The 14349-nt window shown below is 42.0% G+C and overlaps 1 protein-coding gene across 2 annotated transcripts in view; it reads right to left on the bottom strand.

The window, feature by feature from the left end:
* DENND3 (DENN domain containing 3) overlaps positions 1 to 13105 on the bottom strand; it is a 113723-nt gene extending 100618 nt beyond the window's left edge. For both annotated transcript variants that reach the window (XM_027844952.1, XM_027844942.1), the window contains exon 1: positions 12998 to 13105. In XM_027844952.1, the coding sequence (XP_027700753.1) occupies positions 12998 to 13105 (108 nt within the window). The remainder of the gene's footprint in view (positions 1 to 12997) is intronic.
* Positions 13106 to 14349: the final 1244 nt, after the last annotated feature.

Consider the following 14349-nt stretch of genomic DNA (forward strand, 5'->3'; position numbering starts at 1 on the left):
CAGTGCTTCAAGCTCTGGATTTATAAAGACAAGGTTCAGTCTTGGAGGTACTCACCTCCCCTTCAAAATTTTCTCTCTTTAGTTTTCTTTGTCCCCACCTACAGTTTCCTCTGTGAAATTTCAGTGTATACATTGAATAGAGCTGTTGAAGACAGGTCTCCAGAGATGTGGGTAAAAGTCTCTAACTTCCACACAAACATTCAAAGTAACGATGCATATCAGGCACAGGATAGCTTTTACATCACCTCACAGAAAATGTAGGTAATATTTAAAAGTCTCACAAGAGCCAACAAATCATCAATCCAATTCTCCTACTTCTCCAGTGAGTCCCAATTTCCCCCTAGGGATCTCTATAGTTCTTCACACTCAGTATTACCTTGTGATTTAGATTCTCTTTATGAAGGAAATGACTTCAGGGTTGCCAAAAACGCATCCTCCTGGTATCAATAAATCAACAAACATTTATGAAATACCTACTATGCACCAGGTACTGTGCTAAGCGCTGGGAATACAAAAGAAGCAAAAGATAGTCCCTGCCCTCAAGGAGCTTACAATCTAATGTCATTCCAGTGAGGTCCTTTGTCACCCTAGGAATCCATACAGGCCTCTAGTGTTATGGTGCTACCAAAGCCTAGGACTCCCCTGGAAATTAAAATTGGGTAGATGGGTTGTTACAGAGAGAACCTTCTTCCTATCACCACTATACTGTCTCAATAATTCACAGTAATAGTGTAGGATAAAGTACTGGTCTCCTCCCGTAGCACTGTCTTGTTGTGGTGGAGGGGCTTGAGTAATTCAATGAAACTATGAGCTATGTCACGCAGGATTACCCAAAATGGACAGGTCATAGTGGAGGATTCTGACGAAAGGTGATCCACTAGAGAAGGACACGGCAAACCATTCCAGTAACTTTGCCAAGAAAACCCCACGGACAATATTAAAATGATAAAAGAAAAGATATCGAAAGATGAGCTCCTCAGCATACTACTGGGGAAGAGCAGAGGACAAATACATGTAGCTCCAGTACTAATGAAGTGTCTCAGCCAAAGCCAAAAAGAAGCTCATCTGCAGCTGTGTCTGGTGATGAAAGGAAAGACCAATGCTATAAAGATCAATATTGCATAGGAACTTGATCTATAAGATCTATAAACCAAGGTAAGCTGGATGTGGTCAACAGGAAACATTGACATCTTGGGTGTCAGTGAACATGAATGGACAGGACTAGGTAAATTTAATTCAGGTGATACTACATATACTACTGTGGGCAAAAATCCCTTAGAAGAAATTGCCCTCATAGTCAATAAAAGAATGAGAAAAGCAACACTGGTGTATAATCTCAAAAATTGCAGAACGATACTTGTTCAAATTGTTCCACATCACAATAATACAAGTCTACACTCAAACCAGTGATGCTGAATAGGCCAACAGCTGTATGAAGACCTACAACATATTCTAGAAATAACACCAAAAAAATATGTCACATTCATCATAGGAAACTGGAATACTAAAGTAGAAAATCAAAAGATAATTGGAATAACAGGCAAGTTTGGCCTTGAAGGAAGCAGGGCGGAGACTAATGGTTTTGTCAAAATAACTGGCTAGTTATAGTAAACATTCTTTTTCAACAGCCCAAAAGGTGACTCTACACATGGATATCACCAGATGATCAATATCAAAATCATATTGATTATATACTTTGCAGCCAAAGGTGGAAAAGCTCAATATAGTCAGTTAAAAAAAGATTTGGAGTTGATTGTGGGTCAGATCATGAGCTTCTTGCTGCAAAATTCATATTTAAATTGAAGAAAGTAGGGGAAATCATTAGACCATATAGGTATGACCTAAATAATATCTATTATAAATATGAAGTGGAGGTGATAAGTAGATTTAAGGAATTAGATCTGGTAGATAGAGTGCCTGAAGAACTAGGGACAGAGATTTGCAATATTGTATAGGGGGCAGCAGCAAAAAACATTCCAAAGAAAAAGAAGAACAAGAAAGCAAAATGGTTGTCTGGTGAGGCTTTCCAAATAGCTGAGGAAAGAAGGAAAGTGAAAGGGAAAGAGATACCCAACCGAATGCAGAATTCCAGAGATAACTAGGTTTTCTCAAATGAGCAATGCAAAGAAATAAAAGAAAACAGTAAAATGGGAAAGACAAGAGCTCTCTTTAAGAAAATTAGAGATATCAAGGGAACATTTCAGGGAAAAATGGGCATGATAAAAGATGAGACTTAAAAGAAGCTGAAGAGATTAAGAAGTGGCAAGAATATACAGAAGAACTATACAAGAAAGATCTTAACGTCACTGACAACCACATGGTTACTGATCTTGAGTCAGACATCCTAACGCATGAAATCAAGAGGGCCTTAGGAAGCACTGCTAACAATGGTGATGGAATTCCAGCCAAGCTATTTAAAATCCTAAAAGATGATGCTGTTAAGATGATGCACTCAATCTGCCAACAAATTTGGGAAATTCAACAGTGGCTACTGGGTTGGGAAAGATCAGTTTATGTCTCAATCCTAAAGGACAATGCCAAGGAATGTTCAAACGACATAACAAATGAGCTTATTTCATACACCAGCAAGGTTATACTTAAGATTCTGCAGCTAGGCTTTAGCAATATGTGAATCAAGAATTACTGAAGAGTAGGCTGGTTTTCGAAGAGGCAAAGGAACTAGGGACCAAATTGCCAACATTCGATGGATTACGGAGAAAGCAAGGGAGTTGCAAAAAAAATTGCTTCATTAAAAGCCTACACTAAAGCCTTTGACTGTGCAGATCACAACAAAATGTGGTAAATCCTCAAAGAGATGGGAGTACCAGATGATCTTACTTATCTCCTGAAGATATACAGGCATGCAGGTCAAGAAGCAACAATTTGAACCAAACATGGAATAACATGGAACATGTTTTAAGATTGGAAAAGGAGTTCCACAAGGCTGCATATTGTCACCTTATTTATTTAACTTACATGCAGAATACATCACACAAAATGACAGGCTGGACAAATCAAAAGTCAGAATTCAGGTTGCTGGGAGAAATTTCAACAATCACAGATATGCAGATGATGCCATTCTGATGGCAGAAAATGAAGAATTAAGAAGACTCAATGAGGGCGAAAGAGGAGAATGTAAAAGCTGGCCTAAAGTTCAACATTAAAAAAAAAACCAAGATGATGGCAACTGGTCCCATCATTGTCTGGCAAACAGAGGGAGAAAAAATGGAAGCAGTGTCAGATTTTATATTCTTGAGTTCAAAGATCACTGTAGATGGTGACTACAGCCATTTGATTAAAAGATGCTTGTGCCCTTGAAGGAAAGCTATGGTAAATCTGGACAGCATACTAAAAAGCAGAGATATCACCTTTCCTACAAATGTCCATATAGTCAAAGCTAAGGTTTTTCCAATAATAATGCATGACTGTGAGAATTGGACTACAAGAAAAACTCAACACCACAGAATTGATGCTTTCAAATCACGGTGCTAGAGAAGACTCTTGAGGGTCCCTTGGACAACAAGGAGATCAAATCAGTCAATACTTAAAGAAATTAATTCAGACTATTCATCAGGAAGTCAAACACTGAAGCTGTAGCTTAAATACTCAGGCCACATAATGAGAAGACAGGACTCAATAGAAAAGCCCCTAATGTTGGGGAAGATTGAAGGCAAAAGGAGAAAGGGATGGCAAAGGAGAAGATGGATAGACAGTATCATGGAAGCAAGAAACATGAGCTTGGACAGACACTGGGAGATAGTGGAGGACAAATGGCCTAGCAAGATATGGGGGTCACAAAGAGTCGAGCACAATTGAATGATTGAACAAAAACAAAAAAAAGTATTGGTGTTTTGTTCCCTTGCATCGTGGCTCAGTCCCTTGCTGTTCTTCCACTTTCAGGGTCATGTATACAGTTATCTTCTCCCCAAAAGGCTAGTGCTGCCCAGAACTTCCCCTTTTCCTTTCAGAAAGCTGTGTGCCTTAATTCTCCAGGAATTGACTCTGCCTAGGAAATTCTCATGAATTTATCCACAAGGTTGGGTCCCAGAATTCACCACGAACTCAACACTAAGAATTCCATCTCATCTATTCAGAAGGCTGGGGCTTTGGAATTTCTACTATTGAGGACACAAATTACATTTCTTTTTTTTATTATTGTATTTTTTTCCTCGGTTACATGTCTAGAAAATTTTTAGCATTCATTTTTATAAGATTTTGCGTTCCAAATCTTTCTCCCTCCTTCATTCCTTCCCTCCTCTCCCCTCTTCTGAAAATGGTGGGCAGTTTGATATAGTTTATACGTGTGCTATCACGTCACACAGATGACATTATCATACCAGGCAGCAAGGTTGCATGGTGGATAGAATGCTAGACTTAGACTCGGGAAGAACTGAATTTAAATCCTGCCTCAGAAACCTACTGAGTGACCCCAAGCAATTTTTTAAACTTTTCTCAGCCTCAGTCTCCTCATCTGTAAAAGGGTGATAATAACAGCATCTATCAAGGGGGGTTGTGAGGAACAAATGAGAATATATGAAAAACACTTTGCAAACCATAAAGCACTATATAAATGTCAGCCATTATTACTCCTAGTCCTCTCCTCTGGAGCCAAGAAGAACAAAGTTAATCCCTCTTCCAAAAGAGTTGGCAAATGAAAGAGAGCCACCTTGAGCCCAAGTTTTCCCTTCACCAGGCTAAGTGATGAACAAAGCATTTATAAAATACTTACTTTATACAAAACACAGTGCCAACCAATAGGGGTACAAATAGCAAAGTAAGAGATTGTTCCTGCTCTCAAGGAGCTCACATTCTAATAGGCTGTTGTTGTTATTGTTGTTGTTCAGTAATTTTTCAGTCATGTCCAATTCTTTGTGACCCCATTTGGGGTTTTCTTGGCAAAGATACTGCAGTGGTTTGCCATTTCCTACTCTAGGTCATTTTGCAGATGAGGAAACTGAGGCAAACAGGGTGAACTGACTTGCCCAGTGTCATACAGCTAGTAAGTATCTGAGGCCAGATTTTTCACTCAAGTCTTCCCGACTACAGGCCAGGTGCTTTACCCACAGCACCCTCTAGCTTCCCCCACATTGTAATAGGGGAGAGATCAAATATGGAAGGATTCAGCTGTAAGTCATGTGGAAAAGTCTCATGGTCCTTAGGGTACAGCAGCAAAACAGATGGTCATGATTTTTCTTTAATGACATTTCCAATGACAACATGATATCAGTTTCTTATGGAGAACCTTATGATAGCACCAAGAACTTTGGTGGCAAGAATTTTGCCAGGCTGCTGGCACCACCTCTGGTTGTTTTCCAGTTTGATGGCTGAGGACACTGATCTGGAAGCATTGCTATTCCCAAGGCTCGGGTTCAGGATCCTAGGCTCTCTCCAGGGTCTGAGGGGAGACGGTTGACAAGGTGGTAATGGTAGTCTGATTTTTCTGAAACATTAGGCTCTCTAATCCCCTCAAAAACTCTGTATATGACAGTTTCCTACTATTCTGTTCTCCCTTAAATATTCCAGTTTGTCAATATCCACCCCCTAAAGTGAGGTTCTTAGAAGTTAGCACAGTACTCTAGATGCAGTTTAACCAGGAGGGAGTAAAACAGCACTATTGACCTGGACACTATACCCCAGAACTCATCATCACAAGCAAACGCTCCACTTTCTTGATCAATAACTTTGAAATTTCTCTGGACATAGCCTACCCTTCTAGCACTCTCTATGTCTCAATCCTAATTCTCTCAGGAAGCTCACATTCTAATAGGTTGTTATTGTTCTTGTTACTTAGTCATTTTTTCAATCATGTCCAACTCTTTGCGACCCCACAAAATTTTCTTGGCAAAGACACTGAAATGGTTTACCATTTCCTTCTCCAGCTCATTTTACAGATGAGGAAACTGAGGCAAACAGGGTTAAGTAACTTTCCCAGGGTCATAAGTATTCTTCATCCTCACTGCAACCTCCAATCCCTCCACTGCTCAGTATTCTCCCAGTTTATCATCCTTGTTCTGGATTCACCTTCCTCCCTTCCCCTTCCCAATCTTGACACTCTCCCCCAGCCCTGATTCTCTTCTCCCCTCGTCCTATCACCCCTCAGGCCTTGCTAAATCCCCAACTCCAAGTTACCCCAACTACCCATCTTCTCTGCTCATACTCAAATGCTTCTGAAGGTGCTAGAGAAAGCCACTCAACCCTGCTGACTAGGTACATCACAAATTTATGCTACTTGGTCTTAACTGGCCAATCTTTTTACTAGCTGATTCTCAATGCTAATTGGACTGTTTATTTAAATATAATTGTTTTCCTTTGTAGTCCTATGTATTTTATTTTACATAATAACAAATTATTCTGAAAAGAGGTCCACAGGTTTTACCAGACTGCCAAAGGGTTAAGGTTAAGACCTCCTGCACTAATGGATTTAGAAAGAAATGAGAATTACCCTAGAAAGCAAAAAGAGTTCTAATTTGTCTCTACTTCAGAAGGTAATAATGTGTTACCTTTGTGTGTAATAATGAGACTACTGAACAAACAGACATATTCAATTACTTAATAAATGAGCATTCATTAAGTGAACTATATGCCTCAAGTTGCAGGGCAACGAGGTGACGCAGTGGATAGGGTGTAGAGCCTGGAATCTGGAAGACTTGTCTTACTGAGTTCAAATCTGACCTTAGACATTTACTAGCTAGATGGCGCAGTGGATAGAACACCTGCCCTGGATTCAGGAAGACCTGAGTTCAAATGTGGCCTCAGACACTTGACACTTACTAGCTGTGTTTATTCTGGGCAAGTCACTTCACCTCATTGCCTCGCAAGAAAAAAAAAACCCAAAACAAATAAGTCCTTTGACACTTTCTAGCTGTGTGACCCTAGGCAAGTCACTTAACCTTGTTTGCCTCAGTTTTCTCATCTATAAAATGAGTGGATGGAGGAAATGGTAAACCATTCCAGTATCTTTGCCAAGACAATCCCAAATGGGGTCACAATGAGTCAGACACAACTGAATAACAACAACAACATGCCTCAAGTTATTTTTCAAGTAAGGGTTGTGGATTTGCATCCATAATGCATCCTAGTCCTTGTTAACCCAGAAATCATGACTTCATGAGACATTCTTTACCCCTTTATGGGATTAAAAAAAAAAAAAGGCACTGAACCTAGTGTTTAAAATCCTGAATTGTTGTCGTACCTCCACTATCCATTAGTCATGTGACCTTATATTTTTCGTTATTCAGTCATTTCAGTTGTGCCTGACTCATTGTGATTTCATTTGGGGTTTTCTTGGCCAAGATACTTGAGTGGTTTGCCATTTCCTTTTCCAACTCATTTTACTGATGAGGAAATGGAGGCAAACAGGGTTAAGGGACTTGCCTAAGGTCACACAGTTAAAAAGTGTCTAAGAACATATTTGTTTTGGGGTTGTTTTTTTTTCTTTCGAGGCAATGAGGTAAAGTGACTTGCCCAGAATAACACAGCTAATAAGTGTCAAGTGTCTGAGGCCACATTTGAACTCAGGTCTTCCTGACCCCATGCCTGGCACTCTATCCACTGTGCCATCTACATACTAAATAAACATATGTATGTGTATAAACACATACGCACATATATATGAAAAACCTCTATAATAATAATTATAAAACAAAAAAATAGCTAGTATTTGTATAGCTCTCTAAAGGTTTACAACATGCTTTACAAAATTATCTCATCTGATCCTTACCTGTGAGGTAGCTGCTATTATTATTATCATGCCCATTTTACAAATGTGGAAACAGAGGCACATAAAAGTTAAATGACTTGCCTAGGGTCACATAGCTAGTAAGTGTCTAAGACTGGAGTTGAATAAGCCCCAGTGCTCTATTCACTTAGCCACCTACCTACCTCTAAATAGTCATACCTAAAATAACATAGAAAGGGTGTACCAGAATTGATAAGTTATTTCACAGTCTTGTGGACTTCAGCTCTACACTGACATAAGGTTGGAAGACTTGCCCACAATGTTGTGGAGAATTATGACAAAGCCACCAAAACAAATGGAAATGATTTAGCCACCCTGATTAATTGTGTTATAAAAACAAAACCAAATAAAACGTTTCATGAACAATGGCATTTATGGCGGCTTTAAAAGCCAGCGGTTGCCCATCCACTGCCCTTTCTCCTACTACTTGGCTACTTCTGCCCCTCTTAACGATGTAGAAAAAAAGAATAAAAGGGGCTTTTCTACTTATGCTGGCAGCCCTTTCCATCAAATGAGAAGGGCTCCACAGTCGGCTTCAATTTGTCATGCACCACTTATAGACATTTCAAATGGATTCATCCTACTCTCTGGGAATGATGTCCCAATCCAACACAACTAAGTGGACAGGCTACAACCATCCAAAAAGCAAAATACTTTAGATCTAGTAAGAAGTACAGTAATTGAAAGCATGTCATTTCCTATTTCAAAATACAAAGACATGGGAAAGATGCCATTTTGGCATGTTTGAGGAAGTGAGACAGCACAAAGCTGGGGGGGGGGAGGAGAAGGGCAAGGGATGTATTTCTATTCTGGGAAAAACAAAAGAAACAGAGATAGTTTCTTAATAGAAGACAGCTTTTTTCACCAAGATACAATTAGAAATAATAAACTGAGACATTAAGATGAAATGACTCATTTCAAATTCATTAATTTCTATTAGAAACGCAATGTAGTAAGATGCAAACTGTGCTGTACTTGGAGTCAGAGTTCTGAGTTGGAACCCCAGCCCTGATTTGTATAAGCACTGTGATTTCAGTGGTCTTCATCCATAAAACAGAGATAATAATATTTGCCCTACTCACTTCAATAGGTTTATGGGAAGAAAATTGGGAAAGAAGGAATAAGCTTTTATTAAGCACCTACTATGTGCTAAGTACCTTATAGGCATTTTCACATTTCATCCTCATGACAACCCTGAGAGGTAGGTAATATAATTATCCCATTTTACAGTTGAGGAAACTGAGGCAGAAAGAGGTCTGCTTTGAACAGGGTCACACTGTTAGTAAGTGTCTGAGGCTAGATTTGAACTTTTATCTTCTTATCTTCTATGACTCTATCCACTATGCTTCCTAGTTGTAAAATGCCCCCCCAAAATGGATGTTATTTCCCTATAACCATTAGACCATGAGCATTTTGGGAGCAGGGACTGTCTTTTGCCTTTCTTTGTATCTCCAGTGCTTAGCACAGTGCCTGGCACATAGAAGGCGTTTAATAAATGCTTATTGACTGACTATAGCCTCCATTTTCAATTGACAGCCCCCTTTAAAAATTAGAATAATTTACAGATGATTAAATTAAACCATAAATTAAATGACAAGCATAAAGATTCAGTGGCAGAGTCAATATTGAACCTAACTAATACATCAAAAATATTGCTACTATTCCCACACCACTCACCCACTAAGGAAAAATTACAATATACCCAGCTTTGTGTCTAATACCAGCAAGAACAGAATAATGGAGAAGTTCAACTAGAAATCTGAATTATTAAGAACTCTTAAGAATTAACAGAGAAAGGGTAGGAAAGGAAGGCAGCATGGAATTAGAGAAATCCACAGCAGAATGGACATATCTGAACCTCTATAGCTTCCACAAAGATAGTGACAGACATTCCCTTGGCAGTAATGAGGTGAGGTAGAATCAGAGAAAAGGGGATTGCCATCACAAGTGAGAAAACCAGCTTACTTTAGTCCCCAAAGCACCGGACGTCCTGGATCTTAGACCTGACTCTACAAAAGTAACTCTCAGACAAACTGAGACTTGGGAAAGACCTTCACTGAGAAAGGCCAAGGTCACCCACTGCATGCAGGGCCATTGCCAGTCCTCTTCATTTCTGTCTTGCCACTTTAATGACTCTGGAGGAGAGAGTGAGGCTGATGACTTAAATCCAATTCACTCTCAAGTCAAGACATCGCCCATGTGACGTCATTGGTTCTCTTCAAGAATGGAAGGAGGAACAACAACAAAAGTAATTAACTACGGGACAATATATTGATTGATATTTGCTGGAATAGGAATTCCTCACAGATGATAATCTCTGAGCATTAAGCAATTTTGAGATGTGAGTGATTTGCCCAAAGTCCAACAGGGTATAGTTAGGCTCCTATCAGTGAGAACAATGAACCCCCTAAAGCAGCTGCATGTATGTGAATTTACACTATTCTAAATAATAATAATAATAAATAACATTTATATAGTGCCTCTGTGGATAGAGTGCTGGCCCTGGAGTCAGGAGAACCTCAGTTCAAATACAGCCTCAGATACTGTGTGACCCTCGACAAGTCACTTAGCCCTGTTTGCCTTAGTTTCCTCATATGTAAAATGATCTGGAGAAGGAAATGACAAATCACTCCAGTTTCTTTGCCAAGAAAACCCCAAATGGGGTCATGAAGAGTTGGATGGATTAACAACAAAAATTAACTGAATATTTAAACAAGATGTTGCACTGTGCTACCAGTACAAAAAGACTACAGGTATTCAATCTGACTTAAATGAACTTACAATTCGTTTGGGGTGTGATGACAGATGCACATAAATAAGATAATAATAATGATAACAATGAATTTTTTGATAGCGCTTTGAAGTTCGTAAAGTGCTTTACAAAGTTATCTGGGTAATCTTCACAATAGCCTTATAAGTGACTATAGGAATTATTATTATGCCTATTTTGCAGATGAGTAATTTGAGGCTCAAAAGAAGTATGACACACTAGGAAGTGTGTGAGGTAGGATGTGAACCCAGGGATTCTTAAATCTAAGACTTATTCTCTCTCTACTACGTGACCTCAATACAAAGCAATAAAGAATAATAGATCTCACAGGAATATTTACAGGAAAAAAAGATGCAAATGAATTTAGGAAGTAGCAGGACCAAATACAAGTAATTGCTATCCTGGTGGTAGGGGTAGGAGAGGGATGTGAGTTAGACCAGTGATTTCAACAGTGTAGGAACCTCCCAATGAGAAGCTTCCTCTTCCCCAATGCAAATGACACCTTCTTTGTAACTTGGAGAGCTGACTCAGGGATATTGAGGGGTTAAGTGATCTGCTCTGAGTCACACAACCAGCATAGGCCAAAGTTGAGACTTGAATCCACAGCTTCCTGCCTCTCAGTGCCCTCCCCTGCCTTCCAGGTAATGTTACATTACAGGCATCATTGCTGCAGTTGAGGAATCACATTGGTAAAACCGTGCAAGTGACTCCAACTGTCACTATGAGGGGCTGTCCATGGAGAAGACTGAAGAAGAGAACTAGGGGACATGATCATTTGCTCATAGAATCCCAGAAAGTTAGGGCTGGGAGGGACTTTCATGATTATCTCCTCCAATAACCTCATTTTGCAGACAAGGAAGCCCAAGGCCTCAGCGGTCAAGTGTCTTATCAAGGTTACACAAGCACCTAGTTCCAGGGCCAGGTCTCCAGGCTCCCATTCTAAGGTCCTTTCCATTTTACTCATATCTCTAACTATAGTGGGGAATGGAGCCCCAGAATGTAAAGTCTGGAAAGCTAATCCCCCAAGTCCAACCCAGTCATCTGACAGATGAGGAAACTGTTTAGTGGGCACAGGGCTACTTGTCCCTATTCTTGACTTTCTCATACTACAGCAACCTCAGAATTAACTTTGATCTGAAAAGCAACTCTCACCTCTTTCCCACCCCCTCTATCATTCACATGCTCCTTACGTGTTTCCTACCTCCACTAAAAACCATGTGGTTTGCACACTCTATCCTCGATGGTCCTTTCTTGTTCCATAACTCTCCAGCTGGCAGAGGCTAAGAGACAACCTGACCTAGGGGTGCAATTACTAAGGTAGGTTTGTAGTCCATGGAGTGAATACCTCTGAGGATGGTCATGAGGAAAAGACCCAAGATGGGGTTCAAATTCAATACATATCTATTATGTAAATGTTGCTTTTTTTTTTAGAGGCAGCATGACATATTGTATACAGCGAAGGTCTCTTGATCAGGAAGGCCTGTCACACCTATAGGAAGTATGACAAGTTATCAATCCTCTTCATGCACCAGGCACCTCTCAGACACAAAATCAAATTTAAAAAAAAAATAGTTGCAAAGGTGTTTGTGCCAAAGGAAGTTCCACACCCTAAGCTCTCCTACCCTAATGAAATCAGTACAAACACAAAACAAAAACCCATTAAAAACCAGAACTTTTAAGCACTGCAAAGAAAAGTCAATCTTAAAGGCTCTCCAAATCCAAAGGGATTTTTATTGGGACTATAGGTCAAGGTGGAAAGAATGTCATTTTAAGGAGACTCAGAAGTGGCAAAGATCATTTCTGGCTAGATGAGGGCGGAAAGCTTCAGGGAAGAGGGGGGTCTTACAGAATTTCACCAGGCAGAAAAAATGGGGCTCTCTTACAGAACCATCCACCGCGAACAAACCCACCAAGTCAGGGCGCATCCCTACGATGTCCAAGGCCTAACAAATAGACGGTGACAGTCAGAGCTGAGATCACCTTGGAGATGATCTGGTCTAAGACATCCTGTCTGGGTTCGAGATCAGTGTGTCCCCAGTGTGGCTTATACAATGCAAAAATAAACAACTCCTTGGACAAGGAAGGAAGAAGAGGGAGGGAAGGCACCAGGGGAGCTTGGGGGATGGGGTGGGAGAAGATGAGTATCCCAGTAGCAGGGAGGTCGGTGGAAAAGAAGAGCATCAGGAAAAGGTTGCAGCTGCTGTTACAAGGTTAACTTTGATAACAAACAACAAGGAAAACGAGTGTCGAGAAACAAAGTGTTACCGAAAGTCCGAGACAGGGAGTTAAGAGAAGTGAGTTTTCTACTCTCACTCGCTGTGTGACCTTGGGACAGTCCCTTATTGCAACCGCTCCGGACATTCCCAGAGAGTGCCTCTCGGGGCCTCAGTCTCCCTGTCGGCAAAATGGGTCGAGGTGTGGGTCAGAGAAGGGACGGGCTGCACTGGGGGCCCCCACTCCATTTCATCCCCGCGTCGGTCCCCGCTCACCTGCTCCACATCGCGGAGGCTCTCCCGGGGGGCTCCCAGCAGCACGCACAGCTCCAGCAGCCCCGGGGGCAGCAACAGGTGGGGCGGCACCGAGCCCGGCTCCGCCATGGCTCCGAGAGGCGGGTGGACCGGGAGCAGGAGCAGGGGCAGGAGCAGCTCCGGCCGCCGCGACCCAGACGAGCCCGCGCCCGCGCCCAGCTGGACCAGGATGCGCGAGCCCGAGGGAAGGGGCGGGGCTGGAGGAGGAGGAAGAGGGCGGGGACGGGAGGGGGCGGAGACGGAGAGGCGCGTATGCGCCCCAGCCCCCACTCGACCCGAGTGGTGCTCGGTCCAGAGCCAAGAGGGGAAAGCCTTGGGAGCTGATGGGGGAGGGTGTGTGTGTGTGTGTGTGTGTGTGTGTGTGTGTGTGTGTGTGTGTGTGTGTGTGTGTGTGTCTGTCTGTCTGTCTGTCTGTCTGTCTGCGTGTCTGTGTGTCTGTGTGTCAGCGTGTGTCTGCATGTGTTTGTGTCTGTGTGTCTGTCTGTGTGTGTGTGTGTGTCTGTGTGTGTGTCTATGTCCGTGTGTGACTGTTTCTGTGTGTGTGTGTGTCTTTGTGTCTGTGTGTCTGTAAGTGTGTCTGTGTGTCTGTGTCTGTGTGTGTGTGTCTCTGTGTCTGTGTCTGTGTGTCTGTGTCAGTGTGTCTGTGTGTCAGCGTGTGTCTGCAAATGTTTGTGTCTGTGTGTGTCTGTGTGTGTGTCTGTGTGTCTGTGTCAGTGTGTCTGTGTGTCTGTGTGTCTGTGTCAGCGTGTGTCTGTCTGTGTGTGTCTGTGTGTGTCTGTCTGTGTCTGTGTGTGTCTGTTTCTGTGTGTGTGTGTTTGTGTGTGTCTGTGTCCACAGGCCCTGGCTCCATCTCCAACCCTGCCCTCTTCCCTTACCTGAGGAACATGGGTCTGGGCTGCAACAGATCTCAGAGGCACCTTAGTCCAGCCCACCTTCATTTTACAGATGAGGAAACTGAGGCCTAGAGGTGCAGGGATATGTGACTTAGGGGCCCCAGAAGTAGGATTTGAACCCAGGTCCACCCACTCCACTGCCCTCTGACTTCAGAGCCCCTGGTCTTTCCCCTGTGCCAAGGTGCCTCCCCTCATTTCCTTCTCTCTGGCAAGTTAAGTGTGTGTTGGGGACAAGGTGAAGAAAGCAAGGGTTGGTGTAAGTGGAGAAGTCCATTGATGCTTTAGACTCTGGAAATAGGTCATATAGTGGAGGCCCACAGAGATGTTAAGTAGCTTGCCCAAGGCCACAGAGCAAGTCAGTGGAAAGAGTGAGACAGGAATTCAGATCTTCTGACTGATTCATGTGTCTTTTTACCACAC

This window comes from Vombatus ursinus, unplaced genomic scaffold (genome assembly GCF_900497805.2).
Source record: "Vombatus ursinus unplaced genomic scaffold, bare-nosed wombat genome assembly UNPS02005236.1, whole genome shotgun sequence".
In the NCBI taxonomy this organism is placed as follows: Eukaryota; Metazoa; Chordata; class Mammalia; order Diprotodontia; family Vombatidae; genus Vombatus; species Vombatus ursinus.